Source organism: Myripristis murdjan, chromosome 10 (genome assembly GCF_902150065.1).
Source record: "Myripristis murdjan chromosome 10, fMyrMur1.1, whole genome shotgun sequence".
Taxonomy (NCBI): domain Eukaryota; kingdom Metazoa; phylum Chordata; class Actinopteri; order Holocentriformes; family Holocentridae; genus Myripristis; species Myripristis murdjan.
In genome coordinates, this window is record NC_043989.1 from 14,451,613 (window position 1) to 14,472,047 (window position 20,435).

A 20,435-nucleotide genomic window follows, 5' to 3' on the forward strand; every position below is an offset into this window, starting at 1 on the left:
TTTCAAGTGAAATGCTGTTTGCTACAGTTCATCTGCTGTACTACTGCTGACAAAATCTCAGTAACCAACACAAATAACCCCTCACTTATCCCTTTGCCTCATGCAGTTTCTGCCCGCTAGGGGGCAGACTAAGCCATGAACACAGTGTACATTTTACACTGCACACAACTGGTAAGCAAGCCCCCCACCCCCCACCCCATTTGTTTTCTCCTCTCCATATCGGTGGTTGATGTAATATTCTGTCTTGGCATGTTGCACACCAAAATCACTGTGATCGCGTTACCAATAAGAGCCAGTTAACCCTGATCACTGTAAAATAAGAGCCAGTATCAGCTGGTGAAGCTTCATTTGCATTGCATTGCATTGCAGTTTTCAGTGATTGTGCACCTTTGTTTCTGACATATCATAAGTGTGAGACAAATGCCTCTTGAAATTGACGCTGTTTATATGCACCATGGGGCTTTAAAGCCTTGCTCAATACCCAGGGTAATTCAAACCAGTTGTCCTTGAGTTGTATCAACTGCACATTTACATTCCTCCTCACTGGCCTTTTTTTGTTGTTGTGGGATCTTGCCTGACCTGCTCATGGCACTTAAGAGAATTTCGGTGCATGTAGCAGCCATGGGGTCAGGAATTAGCAAGAAAAGACTCCCAGCGTGGAAAGCAGCGCAGGTTTTATCTGATAAAATGTCCATAAAAGATTACCACTTAATGGGGCATCTGCAGAGGCCGCACAAAAGCTGTGCATCCCCAATGCCACCAAAGTATCATCCCCTACGAGTTCATTACACATAATGAAACAGGGGGTGGGCCAATAAACATCATACCTGCATTACACAGCCAAACGTAATTATGAAACAATATTGAAAGCAGTTCCATGTTGTTTCCATGAGACAAGGCCACTGAGGAAGTTAAGACCTAAGAAGAGTGACTGCGTTAAAACAAATAAACCTTTGTGTCAAAGCAAAGACATACTATCCTCATTATTCCTATGGACAGGAAACTGTTTTGACAAAATACAATGTGCTGAGTTACATTTTAAAACTTTATTTCCCATTGAAAGAGCAAGGCGGGAAATAAAGACAGCAAAAAAACCCAAAAAAAAACAACAACAAAAAAAACATTTTGGTTTAGTGATAATTAAGGCAGGTTTACATTCTGGTTTGTCCTTCGATGTGTACAAGGCACCCACTTATCAAAGACATTCAGACATGGTGACATATTGTACAGAAATCAGGATTATACAGCATACTCGTAAATGTACACAAATCATTCATTCACCCAATAAAAAGCCAATGAATGTCTTGATCATGGATAAACAATAAACCAAACATGCATCATGGGATCATGGTACAGACATTTTTCCCCTGTATGGGTTTTGTGCTAGTTTTAGGAATGATTTTAAGATTTTAACAACACTTTAAGTCTTGGATGGGTCTGAAACTTAGATATATCCCAGAAAGTTTAAGCGCCACAAAATGAACCACAGCTTGATGTCCTTGGGGTCTAGCTTACAGACCAAAACTCGACTGGGCCTTTGCCTTGTGGGCGTTTTTTAAAATTGCTTCTTAAAACACTTTGTTATGCATATTTTCAAATATATTTGGTTTTTACCTAATTTATTATGGTTGCAATAGCCTCTTGTCTTAAGTAACCTTGCTTTGATTCTATGTTTTTACCTCACTATTTTTTTTATATGAATCTTTTTTTTTTTTTTTTTTTACTCAGTGCCATTTCAGATCATGACTTCACCATTTTGAAAAGCACTTTGTTATAGTTTTTTGAAGTGCTAGGCTATATAAATAACACTCATGATATCTATTTAAGTGGTGGTAAAAATAAGGCATAGGACAAGATGATTTATCCGTCTTTGGCATCTGTCTACACTGTCAACAGTCACTGTTTTCTCATTACACCAAGTCATCCACATTTCTTCATTAAGAGATTACGTTAAATGTAGCTGTGTTAAACGTACACACTATTATCTAATCTTTGGATGACACTTTTGCAAATCACCTGAATCAAAAGTCATGACTCCCAAATGACAAAAGTATTCAACAGGTAAGCAAAAAAAACATAAAGCTTTCAAGGCAGGATATAAAACACTATTCTAAAAAGCTAATGATCCTTCCAGTTTGCCCTTTGATTTCAGCTAATGGATTGTCATCAGTGTTGCACCCTGATTTAACCCAATTTGTTCACTGAGCCGGACAATCAGCTCCATCTTAAAGAACACAAGCCACTGAAACAAACAGGTCCCCACTGACATTATACCTTTGAAAAATCAATCCCAATCTAGACAGGATGATGTCTACGTACATATTCGGTTTTACATAAGTGAACTCTGATGGCCAAAAGACTTTTCAACAATTTCAGATAGCTATGATTTTATGTTTGGAGGGGAAGGTAAATGGGGTAGTGAAGAATGTTGTTGAGCAGCGTAAGGTGTGTTTGTGTGTGTAACAGTGTGAGAGAGGGAGGGAGAGAGATAGAGAGAGAGAGAGAGAGAGAGAGAGAGAGAGAGAGAGTGTGTGTATTTTGTCACACCAGGCTCCCTGGCCAGGACACCACAGTCAGTGTGACTTTATTCTTCTGCAGCTTGAGCATGGGGATGAGAGACGAGTTGTTCATTCCCACCGTTGTGGCTCCGTTCACCGCCACGATCTCATCACCACACCTGCAGGGAACCACAGCCCAGGTTAATGAATGTGGAGTTAAGTGTGACGAGAGGGAGCCGGTCACATCACATCGTGGCTGGTACATGGTGGTTCACTTACTTGAGGCGTCCGTCGAAGTGAGCGGGTGTACCAGGCACAATGGTTTTGATGAAGAAAGGCTGCTGGCCATGGCTCTCCTCATAGCCTCCGACGATACTGAAGCCCCAGCTTTCATTGTTGGTTTTTAGCAGGACGATGTCCCGGCACCAGTGCATGTGGCTGCAACGGCAAAGCATATAAAACGTCTTTTAGGAAAAAATGTAATGAATAAAAATCTATCCAGTTTCAAAATCTTTTTTTTGGACGATTTTTTCACTGTCCTGACCCGGAATGGACGCTTCATCCTTTTTTTGTCGATAATTTTATTTTATTCAAGATAGAAAAACTGTTGCTGCTTAGAATTCAACAGACGGCTGTGTGACCAACCCAACAAATGTTTACTTCAGGGTCTCTGGTGCATCGTTGTGAGAATCAAGCATATTATTGCAAGAAATGAAGAATGAAAGAAAAAAAAAAACGTGGCTGACAGAAGAGACTCATGCTGCACCTCCACATTTTAAATCAAAAGTCTGGAGAACATTTTGGCTTTAATAATTTAGAAGGTGAAGATGAGTTAGACATGAGCACTGCTGTACGAAAACTACGCAGCGGAAAAAAAAACAAGTATTATGTGTAATGTGACAAACATGCAAGCCCATAATAGATTTAAAAAAAAAAAAAAAAAAATCTGGGAAAAATCGTCACACTTTTTTTGGTGGGAGGTGGTTTCCATCTTTTAGCTTGCAATAAACGTTATGTCAAGTAAACTGAACTGACTTGCTCGTAATAATTGTCTTTGGAAGAATGATGTCAGCTGTTTTCCAAAGTCCAGTGTTAAAAACAAAAGTAATTCAAAATCACACACTACTGTAAAATCAAGTCACAGTTCATACAGAGTCATAGTTATCACAGAATCATCAAATTGAGTACAGGTCTAGTGGATGTATCGCAGCAGCGATGAGGCTGAAAGCGGCGGTACCTTGGCAGACCCAGCCAGCGGGTCCACAGCGGGGACCAGTTGAGGCTGTCGTCTCGCGGGTTCTCTACAGCGTCCAGCTCATCCTTGTTGGCAGCATCACTGTCGTCCTCTGGGTCCTCGGAGATCGTCTGAATGACACGCAGAACCACCTGGGACTGCGCTGTCTGTGTCTTCAGCACGGACACGGCCTCGTTGTAGGTCAGCTGGGTCAGATCCACACCGTTTATGCTCAGCAGAATGTCACCTAGAGCCACACAGATGACATTGTGAACACAGAGGGCAATTTAAAATCAGAGGATCTCCAATTTTAACATATTTTTCCAATCAGGGATGGACTCAGTTCACTGTCAGTTCATAAAGATATTCACAAAACAAGAACTAGGCAAGAGGCCCAGTGGTGGAGGGCCCTGTTTCAATCCTGTTTCACTAAGCACCTGCCCTGCCTGTGTGCCTTTAAGCAAGAAACTGAATTCCTAATTGGAAGCAAGTGAAAAGAGAATTTATCTTTCCTAATGAACCAAATATCACAATATTGACAATGACAATAATAATAGTATAACTGTGCTGAATGCTTACAGTACCTGCATATAATGAACTTCTACATGATATCAGCATAATGAAAAAAAAAAAAACTTTCAATTGAGTGAACTGACCACATCTTTGGTATCTATGCACTAAAAATACTTACCACAGCAGTCCCTTCTGGGTATTTATATTTAGCACGACAGGCCATATAACATTATAAAGACAAGACAATAACAAGAACGGTTCAGAATCACACTAATGACCTGAAAAACACAAGGAATACCCGATTCATCCTAACCCTAAACTTAACCACACCAAACCGTTGCCTAACATTAGTCATCTCTAATCTTTGGCAAAAAAAAAACCCATCTCTAACTGGATTAACAGGTAATTAATTAACAATTTGTAGGTTAATGAGATAGGTGTTCTGTTAAGTCCTGAGGTCTTTGTGTCTGCTGCCAAATATTATTATTACTGCTGCAACAACATAATTTCCCCTTCTGGGGATCATTAAGTACTACATATATCTACTGAAAATAACATATGACCAGATACTCTTTGTACCTGTTTTGATGGTGCCATCTCGGTGCAGACAGCCTACAGGCTGAACACTCGTGATGTAGACAGGCAGGCGGCTGCGGCAGTCCCTCCCTCCGGCGATGGTGATGCCCAGGGAAAGCCGAGGCTCCTTCTTCAGGCTCACAGTTTTTTCCTGGCTAGAAAAACCTCCTGGAGGGTCCTGGATAAAAAAGAATGAGTCCAGTTCAATCACAACAGCAAACACATTGATCTAGAACAAACTCGAATGCAGTTAAATGTACTGATGGTGGCTCAGGAGGTGGAGCGGTCAATTAGTTTCTGGTTTGATCCCTGATGCCTCCAGAGAGCATGTCCAAAATGCTGCTGTGCAAAATACTAAACCTCTGAACGCTCCCAATGAGCAGACTGGACCCTTGGCAACCTCTGCATGTGTATGAATGTAGGTGTGAATGGGTGAATGTGAGGGAAACAGTGTTAATGTCTTAAAGTAGCTGGTAGACTAGAAAAGGACTATGTAAATGCAGTCCATTTACCACTGACTAGAGTTAATGTTACCGATATATCACCCCATATTTCCTAATTTCTTCACAGGCATCATCAAAGTAACCTTGTGTCTTGTTCATGATTCCTATTATCCATTATCTTAAGCACTCCAGGATCCTTTGATTTAATTGATTCCTCTTGTAAAACCACTCGTAGAAACAAATGTGAAACATTTGAGATCCAGCTGAGAAGTAAAGGCAGAGGTAATGTGTCAGGAGCAACACCGAGCTCTCGTAGTGGAAAAGATGTGTGGAAAATGACAGCTTGAGCCAGCTTCCTTGTGGCTCTCTGGAGTCTGTAAACCATCAGATAGGACGTTTGGGGGAGGTAGGGGCTCTTCCTCCCCCAGCAGGGAACCCATCCCCCCCAGCAAGACTAAAAGGCACTACTCTGCAGGCGAAAGCTAACTGTCACCAGCTTTGATCCTCTGCCACCCAAAGAAACAACCAGGAGGGAAAAAAAAAACACAAGGCAGTGGCCCCATGGCGGCAGCGTGAGCAGCACTCCAGGCCTTTTGATCCGGACAGAGGGAGGCCCCAGAGAAGGGCTTTTATCTCCTCTCGCCGAGGCAGGCGTCTGCTCTCAAGGCTTTTCACCTCAGACTGGGGGGTTGTCACTCTCTCTACTGATACTGTATAGTGCAGTTGAGTGTGACTGACAAAGGTGCAATGATTACTGTTACACTGTGTAAACATAAACACACCGTGGTTGTAAGATCCTGTGTACCCATATTCAAAGCAACCAAAACACACACCTACACTGACAATGGATTTCAGGGCTGAATTTGTACAAATGCACAGAGAAACAAGGTTTTACCTCTTCAACACTCTTTGAGAATCCCAGTATCACCCAGGGCCTGAGCTCAGTGTAAACACATTAACCTGGCATTTCAGGCCTGCTGTTAAACCTTGCAGCAGTCCTTAATAATTGTTGGCCTTGGCATCGATTGCTATAGTTATACTGAAGCCAAATTAGTGGGTGACCTATTTACACACAGATAATCCTGTTCTACATTTAAGGCAGGAAATCTGAAGCTCAGTTTAACTTTAACCTATGAACGATAATAGATTTTCAATAAATCAACATCTTTTGGATTGGACTCAAAGTCCTAGTGTTGCAGTCGGGTTGGAAGATTGTGACACCGGTTAACAGGGAGGTGAAATATGCATACAGAGCTTTTGCTAATTGTTAACAATGTTACCCACTTTTTTTCGGAGGCGGTGCCAGGTTAAATAAAAAAGTGTACAAAACCTGCTTTCATAGCATAAAAGTGGTAATAATTTATTGTTTGATTTGTGTGGTTCTGTTGTATTTCCAGGTTACCTTCATGTACGTAGAACGCCGCCTAAAGTACTGCGGCTCAGGGGCCCTCCTTGAGGCTCTGCCCTGCGGCCCCTCTCCGCTGCTTCCTCCGTCCTCCTGAGTCTCTGTGTGCCTCATCACCACAAAGTTCACCCGCACCTCACTGGCCTAGACGCACGTAATCACAGAAACAGCAAATGATTTCCACACTAGACAGCAGTTAGATAATAATCAACTGATCAGTATGGATTACGGTTTAAGCCATAAAAACATACCTGTATGATCTGGGCAGCACTCTCAGGTGTCCCATGCCTCAGGTCATGCCCGTTAATCGCCAGCACCTTATCATTGTTCCTCAGTTTGCCATCCTTGGCTGCCAGACCCCCAGACAGCAGGTCGAGTATAAAAACCCCGCTCTCGTCCGATTTGCGGATGAGTTTGATGCCCAGTGGTTCAGTGCGCTGACTCTTCACTAGCGTCACCTGGATGACTGTGCCAGGGTTGTGATTGGAGGTAGTATTGCCATGGAGACTGTGAGAGGGCTGGGAGGCAGTGGAAGTGGTGGAGAGGGGAGGCTGATGCTCGGGCCGTGGATCCCTACACTTGAAGCCCTTTTCTTGCATGACGGTGAGCCGTAGCAAAGAGCAAGGCCGCCGCAGCACAGCGATGGCCCACGAGTGGGGGACAGACGCCAGGCTGACATCATTCACCTAGAAACGACACCACGGAGAGAGCAAAAACAAGTCAGCGATAAGGCAGCCCTAACCACCAATGCAGCTGTCAGTCAACATATACACCTTGTACACATATGTAGGCTGCCACCACTAAGAGCTGTGGGTACAGCTGTGTGTGGTAAAAGAGAGTGAGATTAAATAATTAACACAATCATCTAGAAGAGGAAGGGAAGTCTGCCAAAAACGAAAGGGCGATTTGATCCTACTAGATTTCGTTTGCTGGTTGATTTCGTTTCTGGCATCTGTTGTTCCCTGATCCAATTGCTAATGACTTAACTAATATTATAATGTTAACTAAACGTTCATTAGTTCAAAACAAGGTTTATGTTGACATTTCTAATACTGGAAATTTCCAGTTCACTACAAATGAATATTGGATGTAAATCTCAATTTTCTGTGTTGTTGATTGCTAATAATCGACACTGGTATCAGCCCTTCAAAATTATTATTGGTCGATCCTTGATGGAAATACCTCTTCTAAGTTTGGCCAGAAGAAACAGAAACCAGACTCCTTAAAAATTTCACATTCGACTCAGTTTGAGCACAGATCGTCTACATATGCGAGCTCACATTACAGGATTGTAGCCTTGATTTTCCACTCGCTGACAGTGTTTGGAGATCACCGACAAAAGCCCCAGAACAGAGGTGAGCGCTTCGGTTTTCTTGCAGCAGTGCAAGGTTTCCACCTCTGATAAAAACTAAAATACTGCCTCACAGTTGTATGCGTCCACAAACCAGTCAAGTTGCAGTTTACATCCATGTCTGTCCAGACTCATAATATTTGTGGTGAAGAATTTGAAGGAATTTAGTAACAAGGTATGAAGTGTATTTTTTGGTGAAATGGAAGTACACTGATTCCTGAGTCTATACTGAGTCTTCTCTTAGAGAATATTTTTACACAGGAGCAAAGAGGACTGATGGAGAGCTTCCTCACACGATGCAACAATAACCATCTGAAGCTCAGTATCAGCAAAACCACTGAGCCTGAAGTGGACGACCCGAGGAACAGGAGCCCCCACATCCTGGTTGTCATCCAGGGACAGGAAGTAAAGTGTAAATGCTGAGTTATGGTTTTGAACAACAGCCAGAAAAGTGTTTTGTAGAAACATTATGTCATAGTAAATGTGATCTTTGACCTTATGGGTATAAACCATGATCACTTCATAATTTTATCCTATTGGATATTTGTGTGAAACTTTGTCATAACTAGCATTTGAATTCATTTTGTGACGTCACACTCCAATCAGCGGATGTTTGTGCAAAATTTTGAAGAAATTCCTTCCAGGCATTCCTGACATATTGAATTCACAAGAATGGGACGGACAGACAAATGGACAACCCGAAAACATTATGCCTCCGGCTACGGCTGTTGCTGGTGCAGAGGCATAATAAAAGTGAGTGATGTCTACTTTACAAATCTTAACTGAGAGAGGGCCTTCACAAAAATCAATGCATCGATTCAGGGGAAGAGGGAGATTCAGTTTCAAGAAATTAGGAATGCAATCTTCAACGGTCCATGGCGTATCTCTTTACATCCACTGGCTCTCCACAAAAGCCAAAAAATAGAGGCTAACTTTTCAGATCCTGAGGCAGCGAGTTGGCTGAGAGGTTTTTGTTTTCATTCCCAGGTTTGGGATTGGTTGGCCTGGAGGAAGAGCTACATTTTGGAGGACATTCTGGGACAGGGGTGCCAGAGCCAAGGGTGAAATAGTCCATAAGCTCAGTTTACAGCAACACCACATTCCAGGACAGCTAGAGGGCAGAAATCCAAGGAGAAAGAGATTGTAGCAAGGGAGGAAACCACACCTTATTATATAAATCCTCCCCTGAAGTCTAAACTCTGTACCTCCATTCTGCTCTATGAGAACAAAAGAAGAAGATTGTTTACATCTGGTTTCACAACACACAGTGGCTCACTATAACAAACTACAAGTATAACATCTCTTCATAAGGGGAATGAGGCTGATGTCCAAATGTGGAAATGTCCATCAAATTAGTGAGAATACCACTGGCACATTACTTTAAATTTATCTTAACAAGCACCAAAAACCTAATCACAATGTTACATAATTAACCCTGGGTCTACGAAGAAAAAAAAATTCAGGGCCAGATTAAATTTCAGTTCAGCTTTGGGTTTGAACCTTGACCATTCAGAAGATAAAAGGGGCTGAGTGAATCAGTGACCGCAGCCAGTGAAAGCTGCTAACATTAGCTATGTTTCATGAGGCATTCATGCCCGGCAGTGCAAAACCACGCCTGTTGCCATGGAGCTAAAACTTGTTTATCTTGAATATCTGCTTCCCCAGTCCCTACAAACATTTGCTGTGTTTACAGTTCTGTGAACATCCAGAGAGAGCAAAGGATGAAGGAGTTTATGTAAAAACACTGGTCATGGATTTGAACTGAATCAAAATATTCAAACAAAATAAATTCAACTGCCCATGAATCAACACAGTCAAATCAGAGAGACAGAAATTACACTTCACAGCACATGCTATTGGATACCAGTCTCTCACCTCTAAGATATGGTCCCCCGGAGCTAGTCTGCCATCCCGTGCAGCTAAAGTGTCCCGCACGATCTCCTGGATGACGATGTTTCCCAGCGGTGTGTCTTTCCCCCCAACGATGCGCAGGCCCAGCTCCTCCTCAGGCTCCTCTCTGAACAGCTCCACCACGTTGGCCTCGGCCACCAGGCTGGACCGCAGAGGGGTGTTGTCTTGAGGGAAGGGGACAAGGGACCATGTAGAGAACATTTTGTTCTATTCGTATATTTCCTTTTTATGAAACTATTTCCAGTCCTCTCCTCTAACTGACTGTGTCACATTAGCTGTTGCTGAAAATACCTGTGACCAGGTTATTTAAATATCAGCACAGTGACCTTAAATCACCACTCTCAGCACCACTTGAACACTAAGCTCACTGTTTAGCTGGCTTCTTGTGTTGTTGTTGATTTCACTACTAATCAGTGACAAACATTACAGACCAATAAACTGTGTACAACATAATGACTGCAGTACAAGCAATACATTATATAATTGTATGTAACCAAACATTAATCTGTTTTTGGGCAATTTTGGGTTATTTCTGCCTTTCTTACAGTATTTGCCAGATAGCGCTGGATTTGATCTAGGCATACAGACGGTCCACAACTAATTTGTTAGCAGTGCTTACAGTCTGTCCCACCAGCTCTACAAAGTCATGATGTGATGATGTCTGTCTCCGATGGCATCACAGTCAGCCAAGTACGTACAAGCCAACATGAGGTCATCACTATCATTTTGCTGAAGTGTGGAAATAAGTGTGTAATCTGGTAGTGGTTATGTCTGTATTCCCCTTAGCCCCGCCTGTCAGACGGCAGCATATTCTTTCACGTAGTGACAAAGATAATGATGATGTAAACCGCTCCCTGAATAGTGATCGCCAGTTGCCTAGTAACCGTGTTTCAGCGGACTTTGGACCGTGGTACTGGCACGCAAGTTGCTTGAAGGGGGTTTCTCGCTCTTTGATGTCAGAGTTTTCCAGTTAAAGCATCTAAGAGTTAGTGCAAGTTCACACAACCAGGCTGATGATTCACCTGTGACTGTGCCAGAATCAAAAACCTGAGGCTATAGTTGTATCATTAATTCTTGTCTGTGTTTTGACAAATCTCCCCACTGGAAGAGAGAGGCACTTCAAGAAGAATTTCCATTGTCTCATCACACCAGCACAGAATCGATTTCCTTTTTTACCTAGGAGCTTTTATAAACTATGTTGATTTGTTTATATGACCATACTGATAGTTACAATGCAGTAACTCGCTAAGAAGTGAAATTATCATACCTAGCATCCCAAAGGGGGAGGAAAAAAAGCATGTGCCATGTTTAACACAACAAGGCACATGCATAATTAGTAAATCTCTCTTTCCCTCAGCATTTGTTGTTATATGGGGTGATTGGATGATGAAATTGACTCCATACCATCCTCGCTCTCCTCATAGGCAGGATTAATCAGGCCAGGCTCGGCCTGATCTCTGGCAGCGACTCGGGACAGCGTTGGCATATGCTTAGCATCGCCAGGCGACTCCCCATCACCCTTACGTCCCTTTAGCTCATTCCAGGAGGGCCTCTTCCTCCTCTCTGCTTCCTCCCTCAGCTTTCTAAAAACAGGACATCTGAGGAAAGAAAAGAAGACAAGCGAAGAAAAAGAAATGGTTGATGCAAAAGAAGCCAAACCTATAACATCAACCAAGGTGAATTCATGTTCATATCAGTGTTTCTGTGATGAAATGAGAAAGGAGATTCTCAAATTTGGTGGAAGAAAATTGGCTGAATAGTGAACTGAGAGGGTGTTGTCCTTGGAAAGATAGGAGGAGGTTCATGTTTATAAAACCATGTGTGCTCAGAATATTCTTCTGGACTTGAGCCCTGCAGACACAAAAAGTCTTTTAAGTCTTTTATGAATAAAAGATCTTTAACCAAAGAACTTCTTCTCCTGTGCATTATTTTGCCTCAACCACGCTTCCCAGGGGTGCAGGAGGACAGACAGACTACAGATATGAAGAAAAAGGGAGTAAACGGTGAAGAGCCTCTGCAAGAAAGAGTATGAAAAGGGAGAGAGGACAAGAGAAAGACTGAGATACTGGACTCACACACAGAATTTAGACGAGAAGCACTATGCAGATGAGCAGACAATTTTACTGCATTACAGGGTGTCTGGGGCAAGACAAGTCGAGCCTGATTAAGTCAGTCAGTTAGTGCCAGTGCTGCTGTTTGTTCCCCACGCCTGAACTTTGCCTCCTCATTGTTTGCACTCAGAGGCTGCAGCAGGACCATCTATCACAGCAAATACCCACAACTCACTGCGTCATCGCTAGCCACTGGAACGATAAGCACCATACTGGCCACGTGAAAAACAGGAACACAATAATGTGCACCTTCTCCTGAGGTCATGAATGCTAATGAAAAGACAAATTCAAGCTTCTACGGTAAAAAGGTACCACTAAAGGGGACCAGGTGCATTAACGTGCTACAGCAAATGAATGGTACAAAGAAAATTCAGTGGTACAGCTCCCAAGAGGGGAAAGAAATGTCACAAACAAACCTATAGAAGACAGACAAACACCTCTGACAGTAGTCATTTTACATTCCAAAGCAGACACCAGGATTCTTGAAATGATTACTTAACAACCCTCATAGTCACGCTCAGCTAGAGAGACATCAGTGACACTTTTTCACTGCTGCTATTGATTTTGAGTACAAACTAGTGCTGAATGATACGGTAAAGAAATCGTATTGCGATTCATTTTGACAGATGCTGCAACTATGATATGGTTCACAATTTTAGTAGCAACTACGGCTGTGCCAATTAGTGTACAATCATTTTATGGCAATTATTTGAACTGAAGACAGTGAACAACAGTGAACATGTCACCTTCATACAAATCTCATAGTGTGTACACTACCTGTCTTGTCTTCATTGTGTTACTGCTTTAATACGTTTAGACCACAAGTAAAACTCTGTGCTGCAGTTAGAGATGAAACTGTGAGCTGTATAAATTGCAGCTCAGAGTCTAATGTTCATCTAACTGCAAATGATGTAGGCTAGGCTAGAAAGCAATATATAAATACATAATATAAATATTGAGAGTGGAAGAATTACAGCTGGGAAACAGTATGTCCTGTAATAGGCAGAGTGACAGTGTCTTGCTTTGTTTTTGTTTGGTGTATTTCTTTAAAATTCAGTCAGTTGTGTTAATATTCATTACCAATAAACTGACCTTCCTTAAATGTATTTTTTATGGGAGCAATAGTAAGCTTATACCATAATATTAGCATAAAAAATAAATAAATACAAAAAAAATAATAATAATAAAGCCAAACCATTAACCATGATCATTTGTTTGACAGTGAATCATCAGCTAATATAATTGTAACAGCCCTAGTAGGAATGATAAATTATTGCATCATAATTTTCATTTTCACTGAAAAACCTATTAAAATGACAATAATGTCACTTTCCTACCTCTGAAGATTACAATTTGTGGGCCACGGCATCTCTGTAGCTCCACAATGCTTAATTATATTCATACTGCAATTTCTACAATATCTCGATTAACTGTTCTGACCTACTCCAAACTTTATATAGGATAGTACATGCAAAAACAAAACAAAACAAAAAACACTGTGCACTACAAACTTAAGACTGTTGGTTCTGAAGCATTGGACAAAAAGGATAACTGTGTACCATTATGAAGTTCTAGCATTGTTATATGTGGAAATCAAATTGTGTAGTTTTGTTTGGCTAAATAATGCCAGACATGACTCTTCATGCCAGTTTAAGAACTGGGAAAAGTAGTCGATATCCATGCTACACTTTAGCTTGATACTTGCCTAATATCCAATGTTAATGTTATTATCAACCTCTTAGTGTGACTGTTCTTGTTCATTTTTCCCCCCCGATCAATCGGAGGTCTTACCTGTTGTGCAGGTGAGGCTGCAGCTCGCAGCGCTGCATCTGCTGCTGGCACTCTGCATAGTGAGGACAGAGCACAGTCAGCTTGTCCAGAAGGTTCCTGACCAGCAGGCTGGAGGGACGGCATTGGTGCAACTGCAGCCTCTGGCGGTCCACAGGGCAGAAGTCCTGCTCTTTCAAGAAGCTGCTCAGACAATGAAAGCAATAAGTGTGGCCACAAGGAGTGTCCATAGGCTTGAGTAAGGGCTGCAGACAGATGTGACACACCAGCTCATCATCCACTTCATCCTGGTACTCATACAGGTGGCTGTCCTGGCCCTCATGCTGCTGGCCGCACTCCTTACATACCCGTGCCCATGTTAGGCCCGCGGCACTACTGCTGCTGGGAACACCGGGCTCTGTCGTGGCCATGGCTGAGGGTCTTAGCATCCAAATTTATCCTGCACAGGAAGAGATCTGTGTCCGTTTTCTACAGCCCTGCTTATCTCTGTGAAAACTTTGTCCGGCTTATTTCAAAGGGTCTTTGGTCTGTACATCCCAAACTGGATCCATTCAAATGATGAAGGTGAAACAATGATCCACTGTCCACCCAGCTATCTTCATGTCTTCATTTTGGCTTTCTGTTGAGAGAGAAACACAATAAGGTCTACTGCTGAAGTTGGTCTTTTCCTACTCATACCGGCCAACTCCACAGGAAATGACACAGATCCACAGAGCAGCAGCAATATGGCAGCAAGCCACAGCTGTTTCCTCTCAGCAAGTTTCCTGAGGGACAAAAGGAATTCTCATCTCAGCTAAATGTCACTGTGCACTTCATTAAAGGGGCTAAACTCCATGAAAGTGGGCAAGAAAAGAGAAAAAGGACTAAAGTCAAACCCCTGCTAATGGGAAAGAACAAAGACATGGCGCTACACGAGAATAAGAACTTTGAATGAACTGGGAAGAAATGCAATCCCCATCACTAATGACCCCCTTGCGCCCAATCAGCGGCAGTCTGTATCCCTCTGTGCAGTGCTTTAATCTCCTCTAATTCCCTCTTATATGGAGAGCGCTGATTATGAATGCATTCTTTGCAGAAACTTTTGGCCACTTACTCCACATATGAACAAATATATAAATCAGTTCAAACTGACATTTCAGAAACCCAATTTGGAAAAAAAAAAAAAAAAAAAAAAACTTCTACTCAGTCAGATCTCACAAACATAAGCATTTTAGATGAAAGTGTATCCACGAGAGAACAGTAGGGGGGAAATAAAGGTTTCCAAGAGGCCCGCAGCAAATAAAATGAATGCATTCCTTGAGGAATTGATGCTGCTGGAGGAGGAGTGCTAAGCTTATAACTCTTTGCTTATCCTGCATGTAGAAGCTTACTGTGTTTAATGATTTCTCTTAATACGCCTTATTGTTTTGTGCCTCCTAAGCAGCTGAGAATGCATAAAACAGTTACTATGTAAAGAAGCACAATTCTGCCATAAACAGACAACGGAGTAATGATTACTTTGCAATTTTCACATACAGTGTTTTTACATACAGTGTCACAACACCAATGCCCCTGTGGACACAAAAACAGTACCTTAACGCACATGCTACCTTGAATTCAATAGTTTTTGTGACCTCAGTACAGAGCTCAGGTAAAAACACTTATCTTTCCCGTCATTAGCTTTCAGCTACTCACCCGAGATGATATCTATGTTGTCAAGCACCCAGCAGCCACTGCACGCAAACACGAGAATCTAACCTAGCAGCTGTGCTGGCTGCCTGAAGCCTGAATGAAACCAGAGCCCTGCCTCTCCTGCACACCATCAGATTAATGTGTGTGTGTGTGTCTGTCTGAGAAAGTGAGAGAGAGAGAGCGAGAGAGAGAGTGCATATTTGTGTGCATGAGTGTGCACGTATATACGCTACCACTGCATCGCCGTGAGGAATGCAGAGAGGGGGCATTAGTGTGACTAGGCAGAGAGGGGAGCTCAGCTGAGAGGAGAGGAGAATCGTTCATTCTGCCTCTGTCAATTCCTGGAGTGTGTGTTTGTGTGTCTGTTCGGGAGGGGGGTGCACTCAGGCTGCTGATGTTGCAAAATTGATCTACCACAGGTAAAACAGTCTCAGAGGCCAAATGCTGGACAAATGATCACACACACACATGCACACGTCCTTCTGCAAGCACGCGCACTCACTGAGGTCAAGCTGGCCTCGTTCCTCTCTCTCTGCCTTTCTTTTACTTGCACAAGTGATACCTTCTCTTGTAATGGATAGGGGTCACGGATCCTGTAACACAGTGAAGGAAGAACAAAAGAAACCAGGCTGTGCTATATTCATTCCACATCCCCCTATCAAGAAAGCACATACAGACTTTCAGTGAAACCGAAACAAGGGACAAGTAATCAAAATCCTTTTCTACTTTTTTCTTTTCGTATTATTTGCTTTGTGATAAAGCAACATTTGCTTGCTGGGAGTGACCAAATAAGTGCAGCTGGCCAGAGAGAGGACTCATGGGGTTTCATTTAGGGTGCAGCACATCTTCATTAGAGCAGTGGACATCTCCCGACATGCAATGACCCTGGAGATGATGGATGGCCCACTGCTCACTGTGACTCAAAGTGCTATGAATCTATGTGTCAATGTCCACTACTGCCACAGTAAAACACTGGTTTACGATGTTGTGGCTATGTTTCTCAAGGATGCACACAGGGTTCAAGGGAGAGAATCACTTGCCTATGAAGTATTCTGGTCTTCACTGATGTAGGCACTTGTCTTTCTTGGGATTTTTTTCAAATGAGCAGGAGATTTGTCTAACAGGTATAATATCACATCATATGTTAGAGTTGATGATGCGGATTTTAGTACCACAATCATTATGTGTTAATATTATTCAGGGAGATGACAGAAGCTTCTTGAAGGTACATGATTGTAAAATACCTAGACTGTTTTAAGAATGCCAATGAAACAAGGAACAGGGGAGTTTCACAGATATGGATTACACCTAAGACTAATCCTACTGTACTGTAGAGCAAAAAATCATTTCACTGAAATGCAACACTTGTGGAAACATTTGCATCCTAGCCCAGACTTGGTTTCACGCACATGAAACTACAATAATAGAGAGGTGCATTAACTAGGCTGCAATACATTTTACAATCTTAGAAACTAGCAGAGGTTATCTGTTCATTACAACTGACCTTGATGGGGGTGCGTGGGGGGCCTTATCCACATCAAATGCCTTACCAACATGTGACTTTGTAAGCTTTCTAAGGAAATGTCTCTGACCCTAAAGTGTGCTGCGGTCTCAGAGAGGATTACCAGAAGTGGCATTCCCTCATTGCTGAGCTGAATCACTTGTTCCAGCGGTTCACATTAGTCACATGTGCTGCCACACCCACAGCGAACCCAGGTGAGGCCATGATTTAAGAAATAAAATCCCCTGGCTGTGAGACGGTAGCAGACAGGAGGTGTGTCATGTCTCCCTGGATCTTAAGCTGGTGTCTGTCTCTATTGACAATATAAACAACACGTGAACACATGAAATGCAAGGACGGTCAGCTTACATCTTAATCATTAGTGTTTTGGGTGCTGCAATAACAAGTGAGCGACTTGGATTCATATGTTTACTTGTGCAAGTGGTAACTTTGATCCTTGACACACTTCAAATGTGCTAGTGCATTAAATGCAGAGGTCAATATTTGCATAACATTTTAATATGTATGAATAATGATCAACACCTGTGCCAGTGTAAGCCAGCTCCTCAATGGTTTTCATTTTTCATACAGGACAAGTAAAGTAAGAAGGCACTTTAAAAAGATGCTTTATGTAACAACTTACATTCAAAAGAACTACTGCTGTAACATAACCACTTTAAATAAAACTGTAATTTTCTCAACACCGCTTACCACTTCAAACATTGCCCAATCTGCACACACATGCACTCAACCGAGCCACCATGATTCTCAGCCTTACTGCAGGATTGCACACTGTACCAGAGCACATGGAGACTGAAATGCACATTTTCATAAGGGCATTAAGCCTTCCATTGAACAGCAGCATACCACTGTGCATACCAAACTGGGCTCAAACTACCCATGATATCTAGTTTTCAACCACAGATGCTGTTCATAAGGCGCCATTCTGTTCAGATTGAAAATCAAGAGGCACAGAGGTTCATTAGACACAACAACTCCACTCCATTACAAAGATGATGATTCATTTTCCTCTTTTCACACCCGTGGATTGTGACTCCATGTTCTCACAGCTTGTTATTAATTATTACTGCCACCCTCAAGATAAAATCAAAAATGAGAGACTGGTGCTTTTTGTTTGTTTGTTTTTTAGACCTAACAAAATGACTATTCATGCATCCAGAGATCTCAGTGTTGTCTAATTGTAACAAATGGATTTCTATTCATTTTCACAATAATACAACTTTTTTTTTTTTTTTTTTTAATGTATCCTTTAAGACATTCACACGTTCGGCCCTGCAATAGCTCCACGGCCGTCTGACTGTGTTGACATTACGACCATAAATAATTCACCGCCTCCACTGTCAGCCGATGACAGTTGGTTTGGCTCTTATCGCTGCACCTATGTGACAGATCCAAATGACAGAGCAGGTAATAAAAGTTAGGCTACACGGCTTGCAGTCACATCACCAAGTCCTCGTGCAGCCTCGCGCGCTCCCTCCTGAAGGCAGGACATGGCTTCACCTTCAGCACACAACCTAACCTGCTGAGGAGGCGCAACACCTTGAGCGGGGAAACTCACTTTACACCGTCAACCCATGAATATTAAAAAAGGAGGAACACATAAAGTTTCACCATGACACCTTCAGCCTGCTTTAACACACTTTGTCAAAGTCCCGAAACCCGCCGTGTTTGATGTTTGCGCAGATAAACTCACAGAATTTGCTAGAGCCCGAGAACGAAACTCGCCTTACCTGTGTAGGTTTTTCCGGAAGTAGCAAACCTAAAACAAAGAGCTCTCTGTTAACTCAGTGAGGAACAAACTTAACACACTCTAAATGACTTGGTGAAAAGCTACACTGCCGATGTTTTATCATTTTTTACCGCATGGCTGTTGCTGAATTATGATAAAACGCTGCCCCAGGTGTAGCTGGTCAGACAGGCGAGAGCTGGGCGGCTTTCCCAGTTTCGAACAACAAGCAGCCAAAGTCTGACGTCTGCCACAGGAAGTCCATGCAGGTGTTTCACTCACACGCGCGCGCGCGCGCGCGCGCGCACACACACACACACACACACACACACACACACACACACACACACACACAGTTTTCTGTTAGCTCTAATAGCCTACACTCGTTTAAAGCACAAATTTCGTGTTGTTCCTAGGTCTACTCGCCAAAACAAATAACCACTAATAGTCTCATCTCGCATGTAAAAAGGCCCAATTAAATAAATCTGCTTTTATGTCACTATTATAAAAATTACCTATCATTAACCTAAATTGCCTAGTAAATTGTTTCAACAGCCTAGTCAATGGCCTCTGTGTGCCCAAAAAGCCATGATTAATTTCTGAAATGGCTAATAAATTCTTTTATGGATCAAACCTCACTTTTTTAAATTTCATATTATTTTATTCTTATATATTTTTCAGTTTCAATTTTTTATATATATTTATTTCATTTCCTAGTAGCTTAAATAATAAAAATACTAGTTTTCCCCCAAATGGGCTATTTGTTTATAATTAACAGGTTTTTTTTTTTTTTTTTTTTTTTTTTTATCCATTATGAAAACTTCAACTCTAATGCTGTCTGCTTATCTAAGTGTGTAACTGGAATCTGCACATTGTTAGCTCCCGATTCTTTTGTTGAAAGCCCAAGAACAGACCGGAGTCAGTCTTCCATTTTCTGATGCAACATTTATTATGGTCACATATAAAGCAAGGCAGCGCTGGTCTCAGTGTGACAGAGCTCCCGCAGGATCTCAGTCAGAGTGAGCCTCGATATCAGGAAATGATACACATTTATGTTCTTGGGCTTGGGCCTGCCCCGTACATAGGTTGGACTTAAACGCAACCGAGAATAATTGGCCAGTTACCCGGACATGGACAGGCCAACCACTGTCCATGCCTTGCTCCCGGAATGTGTGATGCTATGTGTGTGAATGTTGACTGGGCGTGTATCTAATGCAACAGACCTAAATAACAAGATAGAGAAAGTACATCTGGCTCCTGCTGTGTCTGTCCTCTGCTTAGCAGCCAAGCTGCCCTGAACTATGTAATACATTGGATAATGCAAGAAACATTGAACTATGCGGCCAATTGTAACAATCCCCCTTTTGACATAATTTTATTATGTCAACAAAACTAGGTCAAAATGTTATTCTTCATTGCGGTACCGCTTTAGGCGGAAAACCAGCCAGTCAGCCCCCCCAAACTGCCAGTGATTCCCAGCCTAAATAAGCAACACAATCAAGCATCAGGTTTTTAATGCCCCCTTTTGGTATACTCTTATTTTATCAACAACAAAAACCCATAATTTAAATCTTCAGCAGAAGCATATGTTCCTACCTTCCTAGCAACCTATATGTCAGCAGATATGTGTAAGCTGGCTATGTGTAAGTGTTATTAGCAACTATCAGCAGCAATTCATCTTGCACA

At 42.2% G+C, this 20,435-nt stretch overlaps 1 protein-coding gene across 3 annotated transcripts; it reads right to left on the reverse strand.

Moving 5' to 3' along the window:
• Nucleotides 1–1,650: 1,650 nt before the first annotated feature.
• lnx2b (ligand of numb-protein X 2b) lies at nt 1,651–19,492 on the reverse strand. Of its 3 annotated transcripts, XM_030062332.1 has the most exons (12): nt 18,884–19,492; nt 18,754–18,782; nt 16,004–16,094; nt 13,834–14,449; nt 11,336–11,529; nt 9,896–10,095; nt 6,921–7,355; nt 6,667–6,813; nt 4,825–4,999; nt 3,736–3,979; nt 2,778–2,936; nt 1,651–2,677 (listed from the first exon to the last, which is right to left on the reverse strand). In XM_030062332.1, the coding sequence occupies exons 4-12, from the start codon at nt 14,256–14,258 to the stop codon at nt 2,542–2,544; spliced, it is 2,115 nt and encodes a 704-aa protein (XP_029918192.1). In that variant the 5' UTR covers nt 14,259–14,449; nt 16,004–16,094; nt 18,754–18,782; nt 18,884–19,492; the 3' UTR covers nt 1,651–2,541. The 3 variants fall into 3 exon arrangements, with proteins under 3 accessions (XP_029918192.1, XP_029918191.1, XP_029918190.1); XM_030062331.1 differs by lacking the exon at nt 16,004–16,094; XM_030062330.1 differs by having other exon boundaries at nt 18,754–19,492.
• Nucleotides 19,493–20,435: the final 943 nt, after the last annotated feature.